This window comes from Arachis stenosperma, chromosome 7 (genome assembly GCF_014773155.1).
Source record: "Arachis stenosperma cultivar V10309 chromosome 7, arast.V10309.gnm1.PFL2, whole genome shotgun sequence".
Taxonomy (NCBI): Eukaryota; Viridiplantae; Streptophyta; class Magnoliopsida; order Fabales; family Fabaceae; genus Arachis; species Arachis stenosperma.
The window spans coordinates 1,312,739-1,339,639 of record NC_080383.1 but is presented as its reverse complement, the minus strand read 5'-3'; the positions used below and the strand labels follow the sequence as shown (position 1 = coordinate 1,339,639).

At 28.9% G+C, this 26,901-nt stretch overlaps 4 protein-coding genes across 4 annotated transcripts; 3 read left to right on the top strand and 1 right to left on the bottom strand.

Annotated features, from left to right (window-relative positions):
• Positions 1-2,313: 2,313 nt before the first annotated feature.
• Positions 2,314-10,362, top strand: LOC130940663 (oligopeptide transporter 1-like). Its single transcript, XM_057868873.1, has 7 exons — positions 2,314-2,665; positions 4,323-4,774; positions 5,205-5,302; positions 6,110-6,682; positions 7,588-7,858; positions 8,496-8,678; positions 9,611-10,362. Exons 1-7 carry the CDS (start codon positions 2,599-2,601, stop codon positions 10,229-10,231), a joined length of 2,265 nt encoding a protein of 754 aa, XP_057724856.1. The 5' UTR covers positions 2,314-2,598; the 3' UTR covers positions 10,232-10,362.
• Positions 10,363-13,159: 2,797 nt separating this feature from the next.
• On the top strand, positions 13,160-17,109 carry LOC130941133 (oligopeptide transporter 1-like). Its single transcript, XM_057869529.1, has 7 exons — positions 13,160-13,223; positions 13,556-14,007; positions 14,107-14,204; positions 14,576-15,148; positions 15,243-15,504; positions 15,644-15,826; positions 16,483-17,109. Exons 1-7 carry the CDS (start codon positions 13,160-13,162, stop codon positions 17,107-17,109), a joined length of 2,259 nt encoding a protein of 752 aa, XP_057725512.1.
• Positions 17,110-19,185: 2,076 nt separating this feature from the next.
• Positions 19,186-24,057, top strand: LOC130941132 (oligopeptide transporter 5-like). Its single transcript, XM_057869528.1, has 7 exons — positions 19,186-19,243; positions 20,215-20,663; positions 21,092-21,189; positions 22,006-22,578; positions 22,809-23,079; positions 23,184-23,366; positions 23,437-24,057. The coding sequence occupies exons 1-7, from the start codon at positions 19,186-19,188 to the stop codon at positions 24,055-24,057; spliced, it is 2,253 nt and encodes a 750-aa protein (XP_057725511.1).
• Positions 24,058-24,405: 348 nt separating this feature from the next.
• Positions 24,406-26,768, bottom strand: LOC130942159 (ER membrane protein complex subunit 8/9 homolog). Its single transcript, XM_057870855.1, has 5 exons — positions 26,403-26,768; positions 25,798-25,944; positions 25,650-25,709; positions 24,795-24,961; positions 24,406-24,705 (listed from the first exon to the last, which is right to left on the bottom strand). Exons 1-5 carry the CDS (start codon positions 26,616-26,618, stop codon positions 24,675-24,677), a joined length of 621 nt encoding a protein of 206 aa, XP_057726838.1. The 5' UTR covers positions 26,619-26,768; the 3' UTR covers positions 24,406-24,674.
• Positions 26,769-26,901: the final 133 nt, after the last annotated feature.

The window sequence follows — 26,901 nt, the reverse complement described above, 5'->3', positions numbered from 1 at the left end:
ACAACAATCCGTATAGAATTTGTCCCACTTTTATCTGTGGGTGGTAAAACATTGAACCCTAACCCGCTCCTGCGGGTACCCGTCCCTACCTGCTATTAAAATTCAATAAATAAAATTAAATTTTAAAATTTATATAACCATTATCACATACAGAACATTAAAATAAAAATTTAAATATGATACAATATTATTCATCATTTACTAATTATTTTACATGTATTATACATGTTATATATTAAAATTATATATATTATACATATAGCAGGGCGGGTAGGAACGGATATTATCTAAACCCGACCCCTGCCCCGCCCCTCCCAAAAATCCGCTCCGCTCCGGTGCACGGTGCAAGGCAGGTAATTACCCACCCCGAACGGGTAGGAATGGGATGGATACCCACAGATTCGAGTGTCATCCCTAATAATCATACCATTTTGAGTTAATTACGAAATTAAAGCTTATTGAGTAAAAGATGGAGCCACGGTACATTTTGTTTTAACTCATAAAGAGGAGAAGTTAGTTTTTACTATATTAAATGAATCAAGACATTTATATAATTGTTCTTGGTTAAAATTGGTAAATTGTACATAACAAAGATAAGGCATAAGAAGAAAGGAAAGAACACTGCAGAAACCACTCCCTCCTATGCCTCAACCTCTTCTCTATGAATCAATTTGAAGCCAAAAACTTCCCAGTTCAGTCTCCAATGGTTGACCAAGACCAACGCCTCTGTTGTCGAATCTGTTTTTCTTGATTCCAGATTCATTCCCTGATAATAAGCACCAACCCACACCTCTCTTGAATCTATCTCTTTCAAATTGGTGAGTAATAAGTTCTTGCTACATACATATCATAGTTTTAGAGTTATTAATTATTAATAATAGTAGAGATTAATTATGACTTATTCTTAAAAGTTACTTAGTGATGTACTTATTGTTAATTAAACAAATCTTAATTTTTTATTTTTTATTTTTTATTCTATTTTCAATGGTATTTTTTCAATAAAAATAAGTTTTTTTTTTTTTTTTTTTTTTTTTTTTTTTTTTTTTACTGAAGAGCTTACCATAGTAGTTTAAGTATTTTAACATTAAAAATAAAAAAATTCTTCTAATATTTTGGCTATTTCAACCTTGTTATAAGACCTAGAATTTTATTGTACGTGTTTTATTTTACCTTAAGTTGTGTTTCAAACTTGAAAACTTTGGTGATGAATATATAATTAGGCTCCCTTTTAATAAAAATTTAAGTGGTATTTGTGTTGCTCTTATTAATTACTGTTGTTGCTATTATTATTATTGATACAGTAAAATCATCTACATCTAAAAATTAGTAGGCATTAGTGGTAAATTCGGCGAGAGATGGCAACGCATATAATTATGTAAAATTAATTAGTAGCTTTTCAGAGTGATTTTTGGCCAAAATGTCTCTAAATTCAAAAGAAGAGCTAAATAAATAATAGGGAACAAATAAATAAATTTAGCTCTTGTGGAAATTAAAAGAATCACTATCGTATAATAAAATTAAAGATGTAAACAATTACAGTTCTAACAATAAAAATATAAACTAAATCAATATCTATTAAAAATAAGTTAGTTTGATAAAAATAAATAATTTAACTAGTTTGATACTTAATAAATATTTATTGTCAATAAGTTATAATTTAAATGACATAATTTCTTTATACTTATCTAGAGGTCCGATTCGAAAAAAAAAGAAGAAAATACTTATTACTTATAACGGGTAATTTTGTCAAACTATCATAATATCTAATAAATATACAGTTAGTTTACATCTTTTATAGTTAAAATTATCGGTGACTAAATTATTCAAAATAGTAATTTATTCAAATTTAAAAAGAGAACCCTTTTTAACTAATCGAATACTAATAATTATATATCTTGAATAAATTTAATTTTTAAAGTCGCATCACAATTACTCACCAAAAAAAGTCACATCACAATTTAGTAACATTAAAATAAAAAATATTTTGTAACAAAAGAATTAGTTAAAAATAGTTAAAATTTATCTTATTTAATATTTATTAATTTTAATTTTTAAAATTAATAAACATTAAATAAGATAAATTTAAATTTTTTTTGTTAAAATTAAAATTAACAAATATTAAATAAAATAATTTAGAGTTTTTTTCCTCTTAGCATTACCACGTTAAAATAAGTGTCAAATACAATGTTAGGAAGTTCTCATAAAACTACAACTAACATTATTATACATAAGTAGTTGTCTTATGTATGTATATATCTTGTTCTTATATTAATTAAGACTTAAGAGGGTTCACATATATAGTCATTAGTCATGGCAAAAATAATGAATAGAGACCACAGAACGTGGCAAAAATAATGGAAGCCGTAACAAATGTTAGTTCTCACTATAAAAACTTGTCCCACAAATTCACAATATATAGTACTATAATAAGTAGTAGTCCTTTCTTTCTTTCTTGTAGGAGAACAATTAAGCTAAGGTAGGCATGGGAGAGTGAGAGAGAAAAAAAAAACACACACACACACACACACAACAAAGCTTGGTGTTTCAACTTCGGAGAAGCTAAGGTTAATTTAGGAGATCTATCCTACTAGGACAACAATGGCTGAGGTTGTCCATAATGGGCTTCAAGTAGAGAAGCATCAATCCAAGGTTTCTTCTGTAGATGGTATGTTATAATCACCAAACTCTTCTCATATATCTTTAATTTTATTTAGTTTGGTTACATGTTGTTGATGATGTTTATTATATAAATAAAATTGTTTCTTGGAAAAAAAAATCATGCATATACTTTGAGCTTTTAAATTTAATGGGTTTTTTGCAAGCAATCGCAACTAATGAAATTAATTGATCTCACCATAATAATTCACCATCATATATAATAGTATTTGGTGAAAATTCAGGTACAGTCAACTTTACGTGATAGTTGAGAGTCGTTAAATAATTTGACTAAATTTTCATCTAACGGCTCGCAATTATTAATTTTACGTAAAATTGACTGTAGCTGAGTTTTCACCGTAGTATTTATATATTCATTATCTATTCAAAGACTCAACTACTTCACCCTTAAATATTCATATATATGTATATAATACAATAACTTTAAGTCTAACCAGTTTGAAAAAATATATATATCTAAGAGTTGATAATCATTATTTGAAAAAAAAAAAAAAAGGAGATGGCCATGCATGTGGTGATGAAGGTGGATGAGATAGACTTTGAGAAGTGAGAAGAAAAGATAATTTGGTAAGATTAGTTATGGGTCCATCTCATGGACCATTCTGTAATAAGAGTCCCAGCTAAAAGGTCCCATGTGTTCCCTTTTTTATTTTTATTTAATGGTATTATATAAGGTGCATGCTACGGTTTAAAAAATATTGTTAAAATTAAAATAATAATTTTTAATTAAAAAATATCAAAATATAAAAAAATATTAAAAAATATAATTTTAATAATATTTTTAGTTTAATTATTGTGTTGGTTTCTATAATTTTACGAAATTTTTAATTAGATTCTTATACTTTTTTTTCTTTTAATTTGTTCATTGCACCAATTTTTTTTCAATTAGGTCCTTATTGACAGTAATTGATTTAATTAAATAGAAACCCAATTAAAAAAAATTGGTACAGAGACCCAAATAAAAGGAAACAAAAAAATAAAGAGACTCAATTAAAAAAAATTTGGTGTAAAAACTCAATTAAAAGAAAAAAAACTATAGAGACCAATAAAATAATTAAACCAATATTTTTCAAATATTATTAATAATATTTTTTAAATATTATTAAAGTTATTTAACAATCGTAATCATAAACATCTTAGACTCTACAGTTATATAAATGTTATAAAAAATGTTTAATTATTCTATCGGTTCCTATAATTTCACTTAATTTTTAATTAGGTTTCTATACTTTTTTTATTTTCGATTGAGTTCCCATATCATATCAGATTTTATAATTAAGTCCATGCTATGACAAAAATGTTAGAATGAACAGAATATTATGTTAAACAAAATGAATATGCTTAATACTTGACTGAATATTCTCTATTGTTCAATAGAATATTCTGTTAATTTCAACGTTTTTATCACAGTAGAAATTTGATTACAAAATCTGATATAGTATAGAGACTTAATTAAAAAAAAAAATATAAAGACCTAATTAAAAATTTAATAAAAATATAAGAGCAAAATAATTAAACCTAAAAAAATTTAGCAACTTTCATCATTATTAAATGTTATTTGAAGTTTAGAGTTGAAAAAAAAATGTCACATTATTTTTCCTTGTACTAGTACATTAATTATACCTAAATGGTTGTTACATATGTAGGTGACATAATTAATGAGGTTAATGACACTCCCATTGAACAAGTGAAGTTAACGGTGCCAATCACTGATGATCCAAATCAACCATCACTAACATTCAGAACATGGGTTCTTGGAACCATGTCATGTGTTGTTCTTTCTTTTGTGAATCAATTTTTCAGCTACAGAACCAACCCTCTTTTTGTTTCATCTATGTCTGCTCAAATTGTTGCATTCCCACTTGGCAAATTCATGGCTGCAACACTTCCCAAAAAACCTATTCACATTCCCATGACAAAATTGCATTTCACTTTGAATCCAGGCCCATTCACTTTGAAAGAACATACCCTTATTACAATCTTTGCTAGTGCTGGATCTAGTGGTGTTTATGCAATTGGCATAATCAACATTGTCAAGGCTTTCTACCATAGAGGCATTCATCCATTGGCTGCTCTTATGTTAGCATTATCAACCCAGGTTCTCATTAATATTTAATTTAATTTCTAAGTCCAATAATAATTAAAAAAATTTAATTATTTGGTTGCTCTATATAATTTTACTAAATTTATAATTATGTTCTTATATATATATTTTTTTTCAATTGAGTTTCTACATTACTTTTAATTTTATAATTGGGTCTTTTTTAGTGTAAAAAATATTAAAATTAATTGAATATTTTTTCACAAATTGAAGATATTCATAATTAAAAAAAATTTTGACTGTATTTATTTTAAAAAAAATATTCTATTAATTTTAACGTTTTTGAAATGAAAATGACATAATTATAAAATTAAAAACAGTATAAGGCTCCAACAAAAAAAAAATTGATAAAATTATAAAGATTAATAAAATAATTAAAGTTAATATAAAAAATAAGCACTTTAATTTAATTGTATCTTATGTTTAGATGCTTGGTTATGGATGGGCTGGGATTTTTAGAAGATTCCTTGTTGATTCCCCCTACATGTGGTGGCCTTCAAACCTTGTGCAAGTGTCTCTATTCAGGTATTTTATTTATTTATTTCATTATATTTAACTTGGTAGCCTTTTGCAAATTTTGTTCCATTAATTGATATGTGTAAGAGCTAGAGATTAAAAATCTAATTAATAATTAACAAAGTACTTAATTTGTATTATGGTGGAGTAGATAATTACTATTGTTATGCTGATTATGGTAATTATATAATTTTAAAAATATTACTGAAATTAAAATCACACTTTTTTAACGCTTTGACAATACTTTTTAATTTTTTAAATTAAATAATAAAAAAATTCCTTAATTTTAACAATATTTTTTAAGTGTTGTCAAATTTGCATTGTAACATAGCCACATGTATTATATTGTTAATTAGTCTCAACAATAAATGTTTTTTTTTAATCAATACATTGAGTGAATTAGGAAAATTATTTTCAAATCAATGCAAGAGCAAAAATAAAAGTTTATATTTTAGGTTGTTTAATTACTCTGTTGGTCCCTATAGTTTCGTGAAATTTTCAATTAGGTCCCTATACTTTTTTTCTTTTTAATTGGGTTCCTGCACTAATTTTTTTTTTTCAATTAAGTCCCTCTTAGTAGTAATTGACTTAATTTTATAAGGACCTAACTAAAAAAAAATATTGGTATAGGGACTTAAATAAAAGGAAAAAAATAGTGTAGGGGCCCAATTAAAAAAAAATTTGACACAAAGACTCAATTAAAAGAAAAAAAGTATAGAGACCTAATTGAAAATTTCGCAAAACTATAGAGACCAACACAATAATTAAACCTATATTTTATAAAGGTGTTAATTAATTGTTGGGCTTAAATAACAGGGCATTCCATGAGAAAGAGAAAAGGCCAAAGGAAGGATTAACAAGGCTACAATTCTTCTTGATGGTATTTGGAGCAAGCTTTGCTTATTATCTAATTCCAGGTTACTTATTCCAAGCAATATCAAGTGTTTCTATAGTATGCTTAATATTTAAGGACTCCATTTTAGCACATCAAATAGGATCTGGCATGAAAGGACTTGGAATTGGTTCATTTGGGATTGATTGGAACACAGTTGCTGGATTCCTAGGTAGTCCTCTGGCTGTCCCTGCCTTTGCAATCATAAACATGTTGGTTGGATTTGTTTTCTTCATCTATGTTGTTCTTCCTCTTGCTTATTGGAACAATGTTTTTGATGCTAAGAGGTTCCCTCTTATTAGCTCTCACACGTTTGACTTTTCTGGTCAAAGATACAATGTCACAAGGATTCTGAATGTTAAGACTTTTGACATTGACATGGAGAGTTATCAGAATTATAGTAAGCTCTATCTTAGTGCTGTCTTTGCACTTCTCTATGGATTGAGCTTTGCTAGTTTGACTGCCACTATTTCACATGTCATTCTTTTCAATGGAAAGTAAGATTCATCCCTTAATTTCTCTCATTCTATTCTATTCTATTTAATATGGTGAAAACTCAGTAGCAGCAGTTAACTTTAAGTGAAGTTTATAACTAAGAGTAATTAAATAATTTGATAGATTTGACTAAATTATCATTTAACGACTCTAACTATCAACTTCACATAAAATTAAGTGTACTTAAGTTTTCACCATTCAATGTATATAATTTTAATACAAAATATACAAATTTTTGTTTTTTTGATAAATTTCACTAAATTTTTGTTTTTGATAATGCTAATTAATAAAAATAGCGAATAATTTCTTAAACATAATCATTGTACAATTAAGATTTCACAAGCTTTCCTATTTGTAATATATGTATGTTTTTAAGTCATCACCACTACAAATGATATATGTACATCTAAAAAATAATCATTAAATTAATTATTATGTATTTATGTATATTTATATAGAGTAATTTAAATATTTTTTAATAAAATAATCAGCTATCAAAATATTTAAATTTGTTTTAGTAGATTAATAATCAAATATGTTTATAATAATATGATAAACTTTATTTTATAAAATACTAAATATGTATTTTTATTTGAGATGATTATTTTTTATATACATGTAATATTATTGTTTGGGTTTAGTGTGTGTATATATATATATATATATAATGGTTTTCTTTTTTTAATTTAAAGATTTTTAGTTTTGATTTCTTATGTTAGTTTGTTTTATTAAATTAAATGATGATGTATGTGTGTCACATTTTACTCAGTCAACATTTAATATAGCAAACAAATTGCATTGATTAAAAAAATAATAAATAAATTAATTAACTAAGCCTTGTATACATACCATTATGTTTGATAAATCATCTAACAATTTAAGTAATGGCCTTGTATGAAATATGAAGAACAATATATCAGATGTGGAGGAAGACAACAAAAACACTGAAAGGAGAAGAAGTTGAAGATGTGCATACAAGAATCATGAAGAAGAACTATGAGCAAGTTCCTCAATGGTGGTTTGTCTCCATTTTGGTTCTAATGGCCGTCATGGCCTTAATAACTTGTGAAGGTTTTGGCAAGCAACTCCAACTTCCATGGTGGGGAGTTTTAATGTCTCTAGGAATTGCATTAGTCTTCACTCTGCCCATTGGAGTCATTCAAGCAACAACAAACACAGTAATATATATCCACTATCCTTTAATTTTATGGTTTAATTACTATTTTCATTTTTATAATTTTATCAAATTTGAAATTATGTTTTTATATATTTTTTTATTTAATTAATTTTTTACACTGCTTTTAATTTTGTAATTAGATTATTTCTATGTCAAAAGGTGAAAATTCAGGTGCAGTTGACTTCACGTAAAGTTGATAGTTGAGAGTCGTTAGATGAAAATTTAGTCAAATCAATCAAATCATCTAACGACTCTCAATTATCAACTTCACCTGAAGTTGACTGCATCTGAGTTTCCACCATGTCAAAAATATTAAAATTAATAAAATATTTTTTTCAAAAAATATGTAATCAAAGATTTAATTATGTTCTTAATTATAGATACTTTCAATTTATAGAAAAATATTCAATTAACTCTAATATTTTTTTATATTAGAAATAATCTAATTACAAAATTAAAAATGGTGTATATAGACTCAATTGAAAAGAAAAAATATATATAGAAATTTAATTAAAAATTTGATAAAACTATAGAAATTAATAGAATAATTAAATTTAATTTAATTTTTAAAAAATTTAAAAAATAATTTATTAATATTGTATAGATTTCACTAATTTATTGTGAATAATAACATGCAGCAAATTGGACTGAATGTGATCACAGAATTAATAATTGGATATATTTACCCGGGAAAGCCTCTTGCAAATGTAACCTTCAAGACCTATGGATACATTAGCATGTCACAGGCACTTGCTTTTCTTGGTGACTTCAAGTTAGGTCACTACATGAAGATTCCTCCAAAATCTATGTTCATCGTTCAGGTTGGTATTATCAAATTATTGTCCCAAAATTACTTATATTAATTTTTTTTAATAGTTAGATAGCTTTATGAGTATGATTGTATATAAGTAAATTATTAAAATAATACCTAAAAATTAATATTATTGACAAAAATAATCTTAAAACATACGAACGATAAATAAGTTACTCAAATATTTAAAATTTTAATGAAAATAACTAAATATTAAATATATATATTTTTAAAAATAGTTTTAGAGATTATATTTTAAAATAATCTATTAAAAAGTGAGATCTTTTCACTCTTAAAATTTGATAATTTTGTGTTAAATAATTTTTTTTATTTTTTTTTGTGAATGACCGAAATTTTTTTACAAAATTGGATTTTGCTTTAATTTTTTATATGCATATTTTAAATAATTATCTAAATATTTAAATAATATTCAAATAAAAAAATACACATTATTTGCTAAATACAAAAACTACTTGTCCCTTAAAAAAAAGATATTTAAAATATTTTTATCGTGTGTTTAAATCATTGGATGAGTTATTTAGTTTATACTTTTAAAGTTATTTTGTTAAATTTTCGAATACCATTTTTATAGTTTTTCTGAAACAAAAATTATCTCTTCTAAAAAGTTAAGCTCTGTTTGATATATATCCACACATAAATCATTATCAAAAATACTATCGGTACACTAAAATCAGTTATTATATATTTGATATGAGATTTAATTTATTTTCAAAACTTAGGTAAAGTTCACTTTACGTGAAGTTAATACCCTGAGAACCGTTATATGAAAATTTAGTCAAATCAGTTAAATCATTTAATGACTTTTAAGTATCAACTTCGTGAAATTAACTGCACCTGAGTTTCCACCAACGTATATTTATATTATGGCATGTATTTTATATTGGTAAATAACTTTGACTGATTTTGGTGTATGGTGTTTAGTTGGCGAGCACAATAGTGGCTTCAATTGTGTGCTTTAGCACCGGATGGTGGCTTCTAACAACCGTTGATCATATCTGCGACGAATCACTCTTGCCGGCAGGTAGTCCATGGACATGCCCCGGCGACGACGTGTTCTACAACGCTTCAATCATATGGGGCGTTGTAGGACCAGGAAGAATGTTCACCAGGGAAGGAATCTATCCTGAGTTGAACTGGTTCTTCCTGGTCGGACTTTTAGCTCCGGTTCCGGTTTGGCTACTTTCTAGAAAGTTCCCGGAGCACAAGTGGATTGAGCTCATCAACATGCCACTCATCATTCAAGGCGCCAGCGGCATCCCGCCGGCGAGAACGGTGAACTACATTATGTGGATACTTGTTGGGATATTTTTCAATGTGTATGTTTATAACAAGTTTAAGGCATGGTGGGCTCGCCATACTTATATTCTCTCCGCCGCCTTGGACGCCGGTGTGGCTTTCATGGGTGTGATGTTGTATTTTACACTCCAAAACTATGGTGTTTATGGTCCAAAATGGTGGGGGTTTGAGGCAGATGACCAATGCTATTTAGCAAAATGCCCCACAGCCTCAGGTGTAGTTGCCAAAGGATGTCCCATTTTATGACTTTCGTTTTCATATATTCTATTCAATAGGAAAAGTATAGGTAAACAATGAAAATATTAAACAATGTAAACAATAGATATATTGGATGTTCATTTTACTAGTGTACGGATGGTTATTTTAATATTAAAATTTAGAGAATTAATTTAAAAGTATAGTGTGTTTTTATTTGATTGGTGGTTGTTCATATTATTCACCAAACTCATTGTCCCCCTAGCATTCTCCTATTCAATATCCTTCTTAAAATGAATGTTTCTTTTATTTTCGGCCAATTTGATTATAGGACAAGCCCACAATTTTACAAAGAAATAAAAAATCCAAATAATCAAATGTTTAGAAAAATGAAACTACTAAGATAAAGATGGTTAAAATATCTTTTTGTTTTAAGGATATTTTTTAGTAATTAAAATTTAATATATATAATTAATTAAATTGTATTATTTTTATCAAAATTAGATCAAATGAATTAATTTAGCCAAAAAATCGATGAATTACATCTTGAATCGATTTAAATTAATATTTTTTATAAAAATAATTACAATATCTTTATTATAAAAAATAACTAAAATAACTAAAATAACTAAAATACTCTTATTCTTATTATCATTATATATATGTATAAATTTTGAGAATCTTAAATCCCAACTCTTCTCTTTTCTCTTTGTCGTCATAAAGTTATAATTTATGGTTCTCAAAATTAATATATATATATATATATATAATAGAAGTATTTTAGTCATTTTTTATAAAAAAAATATTAATTTAGACCGATTTAAGATTTGGTTTACCTATTTTTTGACTAAATCAATTTATCTGATCTAATTTTAACAAAAATAACACGATTTAATTAATTATATATATTAAATTTTAATTTTTAAAAAAAGACATTTTAAACATTTTTATCTGAGTAGAAAGCTATATAGAAGTGCTTGCTTTCTGACCCAAAAAGAAAAAAAAAAGTTTGCTTTTATAGACTAAAAAATTTAAATATAGAAGTGAGATAAGTGATATATTTTAATATTATAATTTTTGGTGTTTTTTTAAAATTGTGAGAGATACACAATTTGAATCTTCATTTGTGTTTAAAAAATTAAAAAAAATTCGGAGTACATAAATTAGACCCTAAATTTTATAGTACACAAGTCGGACCTACTCCACATTTTTTTAAATTTTTAACGATAAATCAGACGGTCTATTTTTTATTTTCTAAATGAAATCATTCTACATTTTTAAAAAATACCATTCACAATTAAAAAAATACTATTATTAATTTAATATTAAAAATAAAAAAAATATGCTTCATAATTTATTCATATATTAGAGAGAATAATTCTACGACACATGAATAATTAAAATTAAACCTTGTTTCCCTCTTATTTTATCCTTTTATTTTCAAATTACATTCCAAAAATTTATCAATAACTAATTTTTTCTTTTTTCTTTATGCAATATATAATTATATATGGATGGCCTGAACATATCCTAGTACTTATAGTACGTTCATAATGCCATCAACATTAAATACTAGTGTTAATGTTCTGATCCAAAATTTAAAGTTAGACTCAAAAATAAATAAAGTCCAAAATTATATATGGAACCAATCAATTAGCAGGATCAAAACTGCCTTTGTTAACAAGCTCATATATTAAAGATACGAGATCGTAACAACCTAACAACTTCAAGATAGGAGGAAAAAAGATAACTATTTGATAAAATTTTAACAACCTCTAAATAAAATAAAAAAAAAAACAAAAAGATAAAATAAGATAGGAGGAAGGTTATAAAGCTGACCCTTAAGTTACTATTTTAAACTCTATAAATACTCTTTTATCTTATATATTTTTTAACTCTAATCTTAGTATTTTTTAACTTTAAATTATTGAGTATCGGAGTTCTTTACAAATACTATTCCTACTTTCGCTAAGTCTTCTGAAGGCCACACTTTAGGTAAACAATAGTATTTTAAAACACTACTAATTACCAACTTTTTTTTTGTTCTTTCGATAATCATTTTACTTTTTCTTCTTTGTCCAATGCAATGGAATTGATCTCTTTGTTATTTTGTATTGAAAGGACAATATTTTGTTATCTTTGAGAGTTGAGATGGATTATAATAACCATTTCGAATTAATTACGAAATTAAAGCTTATTGAGTAAAAAATGGAGCACTGTACATTTTGTTTGAAATCATAGAGAGAAGTTAGTTCTTTCTATATTAAATGAATGAGACATTTATATAATTGTTCTTGGTTAGAATTGGTAAATTATTTTTGCTGAAGTACATAATAAAGATAAGGAATCGATTTGAAGTCAAGAACTTTATCGTCGAATCTGTTTTTCTTGATTCCAGAATCATTCACCCTTGAATCCCTTTAAAATTGTTAAATTCTTGCTATCATAGTTTTAGAGACACTTATTATTAATAATAGTAAAGATTAGTTATGATTTATTCTTAAAAGGTTATTTAGCGATGTATTCCTTATTAATAATATTAATTTTTTATTTATTATATTTTATATCTATAATTCAAATGTAGAATTTAGAATTTAAAAAAGTGCGTTTAAAGTTTAAAATTTATGTTTTAAGATTTGTGTTTTAAAGTTCAAAAAATATTGTCTTTCATAATTTATTTGGAATATATTAGCATTCTTCGTTACTTTTATAAATATGGATGGCTTTATCATAGCTAAATACATTCTTCGTTACTTCTTGTTAATTAAATGAATTTTATTTTTTTATTTATTATATTTTATATTTATATTTCAAATGTAGAATTAAAATTTAAAATTTAAAATTTAAAATTTAATATTTAATGTTAGTTCTCACTATAGAAACTTGTCCCACAAATTCACAATAGCACTTTCTTTCTTTCTTGTAGGAGAACAAGTTTAAGGTAGGTTAATTAAGGAGATTAATCCTACTAGTACAACCATGGATGAGGTTGTCGTCCATAATGAGCCTCAAGAGAAGCATCATTCCAAGGTTTCTGTAGATGGTATGTGTTATATCTTTTATTTAGTTTAGTTTACATGTCGTTGATGTTTATTATATAAATAAAATTTTTTCTTGAAAAAGATCATGCATATATATATTCTTTGAGCTTTTAAATTTAATGGATTTGTAAGCAATTGCAACAAAAGAAATTACTTGACCTCACCATAATAATAATTCATCCTTACAATAGTATTTATTTATATATTCATTATCTATTGTTATATAAATATTATAAAAAATAGCAACTTTCATCATTAATAAATGTTATTTGAAAAAAAACATGTCACATTATTTTTCCTTATACTAGTAGATTAATAAATGTTACATATGTAGGTGACAAGATTGATGAGGTTGATGACTCTCCCATTGAACAAGTGAAGTTAACAGTGCCAATCACTGATGATCCAAATCAACCAGCACTAACATTCAGAACATGGGTTCTTGGAATCTTGTCATGTGTTGTTCTTTCATTTGTGAATCAATTTTTCAGCTACAGAGACAACCCTCTTTCTGTTGGATCTATGTCTGCTCAAATTGTTGCATTCCCACTTGGCAAATTCATGGCTGCAACACTTCCCACAAGGCATTTTCACATTCCCATGACAAATTGGCATTTCACATTGAATCCAGGCCCATTCACTTTGAAAGAACATGCCCTTATTACAATCTTTGCTAGTGCTGGAGCAAGTGGTGTTTATGCAATTGGCATAATCAACATTGTCAAGGCTTTCTATCATAGAAGCATTCATCCATTGGCTGCTTTTATGTTAGCAATTTCAACCCAGGTTCTCATTACTATTTAACTTCTTAACCCCATTAATAATTAAAATTAATATAGAAAATAAGCACTTTAGTTTAATTGTGTCCTTGAATCTTATTTTTAGATGCTTGGTTATGGATGGGCTGGGGTTTTTAGAAGATACCTTGTTGAATCTCCCTACATGTGGTGGCCTTCAAACCTTGTACAAGTGTCTCTATTCAGGTATTTTATTTAGGTCAAGTGCAGTCGATTTCACGTGAAGTTGATAATTGAGAGCCGTTAGATGATTTGACTGATTTGACAAAATTTTCATCTAACGACTTTCAGCTATGAACTTCACGTGAAATCGACTGCACCTGAGTTTTCACCTTTTTTTTAATTTATTTATTTTCAAATGAATGCAATAAAAGGTTTGTACAAGTGTCTCTATTCAGGTATTTTATTTAGGTGTAAACTCATCTGCAGTCAACTGGCTGTCCGCTGCTAACTTCACGTGAAGTCGACTGCACCTGAATTTTCACCCGTATTTATTTATTTATTTTCAAATGAATGCATTAAAAGGTTTGTATTATTAATGAATGAATTGCAAACAGGGCATTCCATGAGAAAGAGAAAAGGCCAAAAGAAGGATTAACAAGGCTGCAATTCTTCTTGATGGTATTTGCAGCAAGCTTTGCTTATTATGCAGTTCCGGGTTACTTATTCCAAGCAATATCAACTATTTCAATAATATGCTTAATATTTAAGAACTCTATTTTAGCACATCAAATAGGATCAGGTGTGTCAGGACTTGGAATTGGTTCATTTGCACTTGATTGGAACACAGTTGCTGGATTCCTAGGTAGTCCTCTGGCTAGCCCTGCCTTTGCACTCATAAACATGTTGGTTGGATTTGTTGCCTTCATGTACATTGTTCTTCCTCTTTTTTATTGGAACAATGTTTTTGATGCTAAGAGGTTCCCTTTTATTAGCTCTCACACGTTTGACTTTACTGGTCAAAAATACAATGTCACAAGGATTCTGAATGTTAAGACTTTTGACATTGACATGGAGAGTTATCAGAATTATAGTAAGCTCTATCTTAGTGTTACCTTTGCACTTGTCTATGGATTGAACTTTGCCAGTTTGACTTCCAGCATTTCACATGTCATTCTTTTCCATGGAAAGTAAGATTATTATTCATCCCTTCATTTCTCTCATTCTATTCTATTCGATATACATGTCAAATCATCTAACAGTTTAAGTATATGAACTATGAAGAACGATATATCAGATGTGGAAGAAGGCAAAAAAATCACTGGGAGAAGAAGATGTGCACACAAGAATCATGAAGAAGAACTATGAGAAAGTTCCTCAATGGTGGTTTGTCTCCATTTTGGTTCTAATGACCATAATATCCTTAATAACTTGTGAAGGTTTTGGCAAGCAACTCCAACTTCCATGGTGGGGAGTTATAATGTCTCTAGGAATTGCATTGGTCTTCACTTTGCCAATTGGAGTCATTCAAGCAACAACAAACAACGTATGAATTTAACTGCACCTGAGTTTTCATTATATATATATATATATATTAACTATCTTTTAATTTTAAATTTAAAGAAATAAAAAATAATTTATTGTATGGATTTTGTTATTAATAATTTATTGTGAATAAAATGCAGCAACTTGGACTGAATGTGATCACAGAGTTAATAATTGGGTATCTTTACCCGGGAAAGCCTCTTGCAAATGTAACCTTCAAGACCTATGGATACATTAGCATGACACAGGCACTTAGCTTTCTTGGTGACTTTAAGTTAGGCCACTACATGAAGATTCCTCCAAAATCTATGTTCATCGTTCAGGTTGGTATTACCAATTTTTTTACGTTTAGATGGCTTTTATGAGTTTCATTGTATATGAGGAAATTATTAAAATAGGTGAAAATCGGGTACAGTCCACTTTACGTTTAGATGAAAATTTAGTCAAATTATCTAATGGCTTCACGTTATCAACTTCACGTGAGATTGACTGTACTTTAGTTTCTACCATTAAAGTAATACCTGAAAAAAATAACTTTCAAACATACGAAAAATAATTAATTATTCAAATATCTAAAATTTTAATAGAATTAACTAAATACTAAATATATATTTTTACAAATAGTTTTAAAGATCAGATTTTACAAACATTATTAAAACGGTGAGATTTTAAGCTAAGTAATTTTTTTTTGTGAATGACTGAAATTTCTTTACAAAATTGGGTTTTGCTATAGTTTTTTATATGCAGTTTTTAAATAGTTATCCAAATATTTAAACAAAAACAATAATGGTGAAAACTCAAGTGAGTCAATTTTATGTGCAGTCAAATTATTTAACATTTCTGAACTAAACTTCACGTAAAGTTGATTGCACCTGATTTTTCGCCATATCTAACATCTCTGAACTATTAACTTCACTGACTACACTTGACTTTCGCCATATCTAACGAAGAATAATTTTTATGTTGGTATGGTGTTTAGTTGGCAAGCACAGTAGTGGCTTCAGTTGTGAGTTTTGGCACCGCATGGTGGCTTTTGACATCCATTGATAATATTTGCGACGTATCACGCTTGCCGGCCGGTAGTCCATGGACATGCCCGAACGACGACGTATTCTACAACGCCTCCATCATATGGGGCGTTGTAGGGCCAGCAAGAATGTTCACCAAGAAAGGAATCTATGTCACCATGAACTGGTTCTTCCTCATCGGATTTTTAGCACCGGTTCCAGTTTGGCTACTTTCTAGAAAGTTCCCTCAGCACAAGTGGATTAAACTCATCCACGTACCGCTCATCATTTCAGGCGCCAACAACATCCCGCCGGCGGGATCGGTGAACGTCATTATGTGGGGAATTGTTGGGTTATTTTTCAACGGGTATGTTTACACCAAGTTTAAGAAATGGTGGGCTCGCCATACTTATATTCTCTCCGCCGCCTTGGATGCCGGTGTTGCCTTCATGGGTGTGGTGTTGTATTTCACACTCCAAAGCTATGGTGTTTATGGTCCACAATGGTGGGGCTTGGATTCTGACCATGACATATGCCCTTTAGCATCATGCCCTACAGCCCCAGGTGTAGTTGCCAAGGGATGCCCCGTTCTTCATTGAATCTCTCTTTTATATTTTTAAGTAAATATTATTATGCAGTACTAGAAGGGCAGCAGATTTATAATACTATTTTTTAAGTTTTTTTTATTTACTAAAGATATCTGCGATCTCTTAGATGAGTACAAAGAAATTATGTTATTTGAGCTATAATTCATTGGCTTTTTTAAGTATTTTATTTATCGATATGCATTATTTATAGCGTATTTGGATTCTATTATTTATCTCGTTTTTACTATAAACTAAATGATTATAAAACGAGATAAGACGCAATTTTATTTAGTTATATATAAAATTTGAAAAATAGTTGAGGATTAGTTAAAAGTTTTCAAATCGTAAAATATTGATTTATCGTTCAGACAAATAATTAAGGACATGAAAGGATATTTACTATTTATTTTTTTGATTGAGTGAAAAATTAGTGCATTTGGACAAAGAATTTGTCTAAATACATTGACCTTTGTTTAGATATATTCTTTTTTTAGGGTGTCTGCGGATCGGATTTGATATGGCCGAAAATTCGATCATATTCGCACAATTTTCATCGGATTGAATCGGATATGATATCTGCGTTTTTTAGTTTTCGATCGGATCGGATATCGAATATTGGATATATCCGCATAATTAAACGTTCTCTTTTTAATCATATTTCTATGTAAAAAAATTCGATAAAAATATTTATTTCATACTTTTAAACTTATTTATTTCTAAAATATTTTTAATCAAACTCTTTCTAAATAACAAAAATAAAATAATACAATATATGAATAATAATTACTAACTAAAATATACAAACAAGTAAATATAATACCAAATATATATATATATATATATATATATATATTTTAATTATTATGGTACGGATCTGCGAATTCGCGGATCGGATATGCGGATGTAGAGCAGATATTCGCAATCCAATCAATTTGCGGATCGAATCGTATCTGCAATTTTCGGATCGAATGCGGATATTTACCGCGGATCTGCGGATACGATCCGATCTATGGACACCCTATTCTTTTTCAAAGAACATAAAAGAAATGAAAGAGTTACTTGTTTTGAAATTAAATGAGTATTAATTAGCAATTAATTTTCTGAGATCACATATTAATTAAAATACAACATGTACATAGAAAGATTTTCGGTTATATACACAGGACTAGTATATGTATACCTGTGTGTGTCACAAGGCAACAAAAAAAATTATAAATTTATAATGTTTTTAAGATCCTTTAAATTTATTATTTACCAATCTATTCTAATTTGTTTGCATTCTATTTGTTATACATAAAATTATTTTCCCATTTAAATGTTCCAAAATGGTTCAGCCAGCTAATTAATCAATAGTATTTTCAACAACACTAGTACAAACTTAACTATTTCTTCTCAAATTAGCATTTTGTATTTTATTTTTTTTATTTATTAAAAGTTCAATATATTTAGATAAAAATATGTTCAAAGTTCAAACCTATCAATATTTCAATGAACTAAAAAATTGAAAGTAGTCAATAATTTGAGGAGTGGGAGTAAATATTAAAAAAGGTAATTAGAAAATCCAACTCATTTTTTATAATTTCTAGATATAAAACAAAGTCATTAAATTTTATGTTTTTGATGTTTTAAAAAAATTAATATATATTTAAATTTTTTATTTATTTAAATATTGGAAATATAACTAAAATAATAGATGAATCAAAGAGATATTTTCTACTTAGTCAGCATGAGTCATTACTCATTACTACTCTTAGTTGTGAACAGCTTTTATTTTTCTAAATATAAGAGATTCCATCTTAAAATAAGTATCATTTTTTCCTCTCCCCCCATACCACATATTTTTTCCCCTATACATTCAATTGATGACGCATCAATGATATCATAAGATATACATAGAATATATAAGAATAAGATACATACATGTTTAAATATGCATAAAAAAAAAGAGATAATGAATACAAGGTATATCAAGTTAAGAGGGTCCATCACTATAAAAGTGTAGTTCCTTTCTTGTTGTGTGAGAACAAGGTACGAAATTGAAAGAGACACAGAGGTTGTTGGTGTTTTCTCATCAGTGGCCAGGGAGCAATGGATTGGGTGGTGAATGAGAATGAAGAGAAGCTTCAATCCAAAATCACAGTAAATGGTACAATTCTATGTACTAATTAACTATTATAATAGTAGTAAAATGAAGAATAATATGGTGATGAACAGTGCTAATTGCTTCAACATCTATTGAATTGATCTTGTAGACTTGAATTTTTAATGTCAAGACTCAAGAGTTAGTAAGATCCTTCCTAGGGATCAAAATTTACAGAGGATCAATCTTTTAATTTGTTTTAAATTCCAAAAATTCAAGTAAAAAATATTGATTTTTATGCATAAAAAAGGAATTTGATCATATATTCCACCAACATTAAAATAATGCGTTTGATTTGTATTTTTTATTTTTATACATAAAAAAAATTTGATCATATGTTTCGTAAATATCAAAACATTGTGTTTGATTTTTATTTTTAATATATTTTTTATTTTTAATGTAAAAAATTTGTGAGATCCTTCCTACCGTCTCAAAAATAACGGAAAGATCAATATTTTAATTTGTTTTTAAAAATACCCAAAATATCGACTTTTAATCTTTTATGACCACAAATGCCTTTGATTTGCGTTTTTATAGTTAATATTTTTTTTTTCAATTTTGTGAATAAGAAAAAAACCAATAAACTCACATTTTTCAATTTTTATAATTTTTTCAATCTAACATATTTTTATTTTTGTATTGTATTAATTTTTATACATAAAAAAAAATTGATCATGTATTTCGTAAATATCAAAATATTGTGTTTGATTTTTATTTTTAATATTTTTTATTGTTAATATAAAAAATTAGCGAAATTCTTCATAAAATCTCAAAAACAACAGAAAGATCAATATTTTAATTTATTTTTAAAATATCAAAAATATCGATTTTTATGAGTAAAAAAATTCGATCACAAAATGCGTTTGATTTGTGTTTTTATATTTAATATTTTTTTTTTACAATTTTGTGAATAAGAAAAAAATCAATAAAAAAAAATAAACTCACATTTTTGTAAATTTTTTTTTTTTTTTTTTTAGGAGAGAATGAGGAAGTAGATGATTCTCCAATTGAACAAGTGAGGCTAACAGTGCCAATAAGTGATGATCCAAATGAAGCAGCACTAACATTTAGAACATGGCTTCTTGGGATTATATCATGTGTGGTTCTTTCATTTCTGAACCAATTCTTTGGTTACAGAACCAACCCTCTTACCCTTACATCTGTGTCTGTCCAAATTGTTACACTCCCAGTTGGTAAATTCTTGGCTGCAACACTTCCCACAAAGCAAATCAGTGTTCCTTTGACCAAATGGTCATTTACCTTAAATCCAGGACCATTTACTATGAAAGAACATGTCCTTATAACATTATTTGCAAGTGCTGGATCCAGTGGTGTCTATGCAATTAACATCATCACTATTGTCAAGGCTTTTTATCATAGAGGCATTCATCCAATTGCTGCTTTTATGTTATCTATGTCAACTCAGGTACCCTAAATCATTTTATTTATTTTTTTTAGAAAAAACAAACAAATCTTTAATTGTTTAATTCGAAAATGCATAAGTTGACTAATTAAAAATATAGAAATATTATTGACCTTCTAAAATATGAGACATTTAAATTTTTCTGTCTAAAATATATAAGGACAAATAAATTTTAGAGAAATTTAGATGTCTCACGTTTTAAAAAATAAAAGACATTTTTTATCTTTTAATTAGTCAAAAATTTATTTATTTTCGAAATAAAAATAAAAAACTTATTTATTATTTATTTTATAATATTTTCAGTCTAACATATCAAGAATTAATTCGTAACTTATTATTTTATTTATGTAGTCTTTTCTTATAAACCATGTTTTCAATTTGAGTTTCTTTTTAGTTATATTTTTTTAAGGATTTTGTTGAAATTATTTTAGATGCTTGGTTATGGATGGGCTGGAATCTTTAGAAGTATTCTTGTTGACTCTCCCTATATGTGGTGGCCCACAAATCTTGTCCAGGTGTCTCTATTCAGGTATTTTAATTTATTTTAATATTTACTAACATATGTAGGGTCTTATTAGATTATTTATTAAATTGCATTTTTATTGATTAATTTAAAGTTATATATTCATTATATTATATATTTTTTGAAAAAAATAAAAGAATATAAAATGAATAATAAAAACGAAATTATGAAGAAAGGGAAAAAAACAAAAAATGGAAACATAGTTAAAAAGACAATTGGCATAATATAATATAAAAAAATATAACTTAGTATTTAAAGACCATCATTTAAGATTTATAACTTGAATATTTTAGACTCCACTCATCACAATAATAATTGTATAATTATTTTTAAAGTTATCCACATTCCACGGTCCACACATGTAAATCCAATCCATTTGACCTAAGTTTGACCAAAGTTGATAGATTATTTATTTGTTTAATAGTTTTCGAAGATTTTTTCACCTTCATATAAATATATAATATTGTCAAGAATATTAAGCTAATTAATTAGTTAACATATTAATTTGGGCTGTGTGATGAAATAAGTTTCATAATAAAATATTTAAAAATATATTTTCTATCATTTTTTCATTTATAAAATTCTAAAAATAAAAATAGAAAATAATGGAAAAGCCAAAATCACTAGATTCTAAATAACTATTACAAAAATACTATTTATACACTAAAATCAATTATCATATATTTAACGCGTATTTTATACTAATAGCTGATTTTAGTGTACATCTAACATAATTCTGAATATTACATTGTATTAGGGATATGGTTTTAATCCTTAGCTGATAAGTTATGGTTGATAAATAACTCTTGAATGAGATTACAGGACATTGCATGAGAAAGAAAAAAGGCCTAAAGGAGGATTAACAAGGATGCAATTCTTCTTAATAGTGTTTGGAGCGAGCTTTGCATATTATGTTATTCCAGGCTACCTCTTCCAATCATTGCAAGCTATCTCTATAGTTTGCTTGATATGGAAGAAATCTATCACTGCACAACAAATTGGTTCAGGCTATTATGGCCTTGGCATCGGCTCGTTCGCCCTCGACTGGAACACGGTGGCCGGCTTCTTTGGGAGTCCTTTGGCTTACCCCAGCTTTGCCATCATCAACATATTGGTTGGATTTGTGATCTTTGTGTACATTCTTGTTCCACTCTTCTATTGGAACAACATCAAAGATGCTAAGAAGTTTCCTATCATTAGTTCTCACACATTTGACTCTTCTGGAGAAAAATACAATGTTACTCGTATTCTAAATGCAAAAAGCTTTGACATTGATATGGAAGGTTACAACAGTTATAGCAAGATTTATCTTAGTGCCATATTTGCACTTGATTATGGCTTGAGCTTTGCAACTCTCACTGCCACTATTTCACATGTTCTACTCTTTCATGGAAAGTAAGTTAGTAAGACTATTCATCATTCATATATATATTTAAATTGAAATTCAAACTTATATGCAGTTACCTTTAAGTTAAGTTGATACTTGAGAATTGGTAAGTGATTTGACATGTTTGACTAAATTATTATCTAACAGTTCTCAACTATCAACTTCAATAAAGACAACTGCATGTGAATCTCTATCTTTTGAAATTCGTGGGTCTAATATATATTTGGTCGATTTGAAGAACGATATATCGGATGACAAGAAGCACAACAGAAGAAGCACTTAAGGGAAAACTTGGAGATGTGCATACAAGAATCATGAAGAAGAACTATGAACAGGTTCCTGAATGGTGGTTTATCTCCATTTTGATTCTAATGACTGTGGTAGCTTTGATATCTTGTGAAGGCTTCGGAAAGCAACTCCAACTGCCATGGTGGGGAGTCTTAATGTCTTTAGGGATTGGACTGTCTTTCACTTTGCCAATTGGAATCATTCAAGCAACAACAAACCAGGTAATCTACTCCCTCTATTTGGCTCATGTTTTCAACTATACAATCTATCACCACTTTAATTTGAAGGAAATGTTTCTAAACATTAAATAAGTTGTTGTGTGCAGCAAGTTGGACTCAATGTGATCACAGAGTTAATCATTGGGTACCTTTACCCGGGAAAGCCCCTTGCAAATGTAACATTCAAGACCTATGGCTACATTAGCATGTCTCAAGCTCTTGGATTTCTTAATGACTTCAAATTAGGCCACTACATGAAGATTCCTCCCAAATCTATGTTCATTGTGCAGGTAGGCATTTGATTCCATAGTTTCCAACATGTATCTAATGCTACACCATATATAAGGTTGTATTTGGTAGTTGGTAGGCACACTGGTGGCTTCCGCCGTGTACTTTGGCACAGCATGGTGGCTTCTTACATCGATCGATAATATATGTGACACATCGAAGTTGCCAGAGAGCAGTCCATGGACATGCCCCGGAGATGATGTGTTCTATAATGCGTCGATCATATGGGGGATCGTAGGGCCAGGAAGAATGTTCACCAAGAAAGGAATCTACCCGGAGCTGAACTGGTTTTTCCTCATTGGTTTCCTTGCACCGGTTCCAGGGTGGTTCCTTTCTCGAAAGTTCCCAGAGCACAAGTGGATTGGACTCATACACATACCACTCATTATGCAAGGCGCCAGCAGCATTCCACCAGCGAGATCTGTGAACTACATCACGTGGGGAATTGTGGGGATCTTCTTCAACATCTATGTTTACAAGAAGTTCAAGGTGTGGTGGGCGCGCCATACTTACATCCTCTCGGCGGCCCTGGATGCCGGAGTTGCTTTCATGGCTGTTGCACTCTATTTTGCACTCCAAAACTATAATATTTTTGGTCCAGATTGGTGGGGTGTTGATGGAACTGATCACTGCCATCTGGCCAAATGCCCCACAGCACCAGGTGTAGTTGCTGCTGGCTGTCCTGTTCTATGAGTTTCATATAAGAAATCCATGCATGGAGGTGTTAATATAGAGTATCAATAGTAGAAGAACAAATTGCAGTTTGTTTGCATAGCAGGCACCTTTTAGTTCTTTTATTTCCTTTTCTCTGGTCAAGTTGTAATTAAGGTATATGTGTGCAATGAAAGTTAAAAGCATATGTTCTAGCATGAAAGCAAACAATCTCAAATAAACCAAAAAGGTTCTTATTGTTATTGGGTCATTTCATTTTATTTTTATGTTTAATTTTTGGCTTTAAAACAAAATAAGTTCTTTAAATTTTTGCAATCGATTGTGCAACTTCACAATTACAACTGCAACTACATATAAACTATAAAGTCATAAGCAAACCATAAATCAAGATGATATGACTAATTAAGAAAACTCCAATGAATATACCTGAATTCAAAGTATTAAGGAAAAAAAAGGCTCTAAAACCAAAATCCTATGGGACAGAAGAATTTTAATATTCTCAAAACAGGTAGAAAACATCCAGCTTATACATCTGAAAAATGTTTCTCTATCCACTATTGTTCATAGCTGAGAAAACATCACCAATTTGTATTCTAGTGCAATGAATTAAGTAAAAGTGGAGAATACAGGGGCTGGAATCAATTGAAGAGCCCTGGATTTAGCCAATCCCTGAAAAAAAATAATGAAAATAGATTATAGATTGTGTGTAATCAATTATAATACCAGAATATAAAGTGCTGCATGGCAAAAGAGCTTACTTGCTTATATCGTCAAGATGATCATCAAAATCTACAATACCCTTCCATTTCTCAGTTGAAATATAGTCCAGCAAGATCAGATTTGCTGATGGCTCTCTGAGAGAGAATCGACTGTTCCCTTCCGACTGAACCAACTTCCAGTTCTTAGATGCATCCCTAACATAAAGCTAAATCATAAGAGAAAGGCAATCTTGGTTAATGTAACCAACAAGATAAGAATATAAACACTTAGAACCATATGTTAATGATTTCCTTTTTATAATTTACTAAAAGAAATAACAAACGAATATGCCTTTTAGATGCATCCAGAGACAAATAGCATGTGATCTATTTTATCCATACAAATGTTGTTTGAAACCTTATAACGCATTAAGTCTGTGCCTACATAATAAACCAAAACAAATTGCATGACAGAACAATTTCATTCTCCTATTCATCAAACTAGACAGATCAATAAGCTGCAAAATGTTGGCAATCAAACAAGGAACTCTATTTTCTGGAAACCGAGACCGAGAGAATGATGCAACATATTCAGAGGCGCAATTTATAATCCTGCATCAGATCTTAGTTAAATTTAGAGCTTAATGCAGCAGAAAAAGGTCCCAAAAAAAAAAGATCAAAAAACAAAATAATCAAAGCAGAGCATTTATCTCAAAGTGCTGAAGGGGACTACAAAAGATGCACATATTCTAACAGCTTCAATACTTACAAATGCTGGTAAGGATTTATAATCAAATGTGCTTATATACGGAATCCCAAAGACAATCCAGAGTAAATACAAATATACAATCATAATAGAACAAATGATGATTAAAGGCTTTGATGATTGTGGTTTCCTATATAAACGCTGCTAACCTGCGTTACAGCGCTACGATCCTTGCTCTTTTTCAAAGCTTCAAGCTTCTTGTTATCTAACTGCGAATAAAAGGTAAGGAACAACACGAAAATGACAACCACAACCACACGAATCATAATAAAAACAGAAGAAAATCCCAGCACATACCAAGAGAATGGCGGCTTGAGGAAAGTAGCGGCATATATGATCGCCAATATTCTTAGCAACACCACCAAGCTCATAGTCATCAGACCTCTCATTTGCATGAAAATAGCCAACTATGTTCAACCCTTTAGCAGAGAAATACTCCTCTATCTATGTCACACAAGATAAAAAAGAATTGAAAACAAATAAATCAAAGGTCTTGCTAACCAATGTAAAGGATACTACAAGTATAAACTTTTTAACAGCAAATATAACTTTTTCTTCAAGTTCTCTATGCATTGAGAGAACCAAAGCTTTCCACTTTGACTCTCTTGACCAACATGGCACTCTTTAGCTAAATCCACAAATCAATCAATCAGAAAACCAAGCAAACAAAAATTAATCGGTACAAAGCATGCTACTTTACATTAGAGTTAAATCAGAAAATAAGAAAATTAATCAAACAAGATAATTGTACCAGAAGGAAACAGGATAAACTCAACAGTTTAAATTACAAATTCTCCTAGAAAGTAAGGTTTTTTAACGCAAAATCTAAAGTGCAACATGTTGAGAGTCAGAATAGAATTAAAAAAAAAAAGCACAAAACCCTAGAGAGAGAGAGAGAGTACGAGCATGAGAGAGATCTCCAATTGAGGGAGGAGGCCGAGGTGAGAGTGGAAGAGAGGGACGGCATCGTCGATGAGAACGGCGTCGTTTGAAGGGGAGATGCGGCCGATGAGGACACCGTTGACGGAGGAAGTAGGGTGATTGAGCGAGTGAAGAACGAGCTTTATGTACGCGTTCTGTGACAGCTCGTACCTCAGATCGCCGCTGCTGCTACCCATCGATCGATTCAATCGGTTAAAGATTCAGATTTTAATTTCAGATTCCGAAATCAGAAGACAGTGAACGAATGAAGAACAAGCTAGCATCACTGAACTTCTGTCTTCTATCAACTGTGTCAGCTCAGCTACTGGACTGCAACGACGTCGTGTTGAAGCACTGGTTTGACCTAATCACCTAATCTATCTATTAGATATAAAAGTATTAGTTATCAAATTAATTAGGTTTAATTATTCTATTAATCCCTATAGTTTCATAAAATTTTTAATTAAGTTTTTATATTCT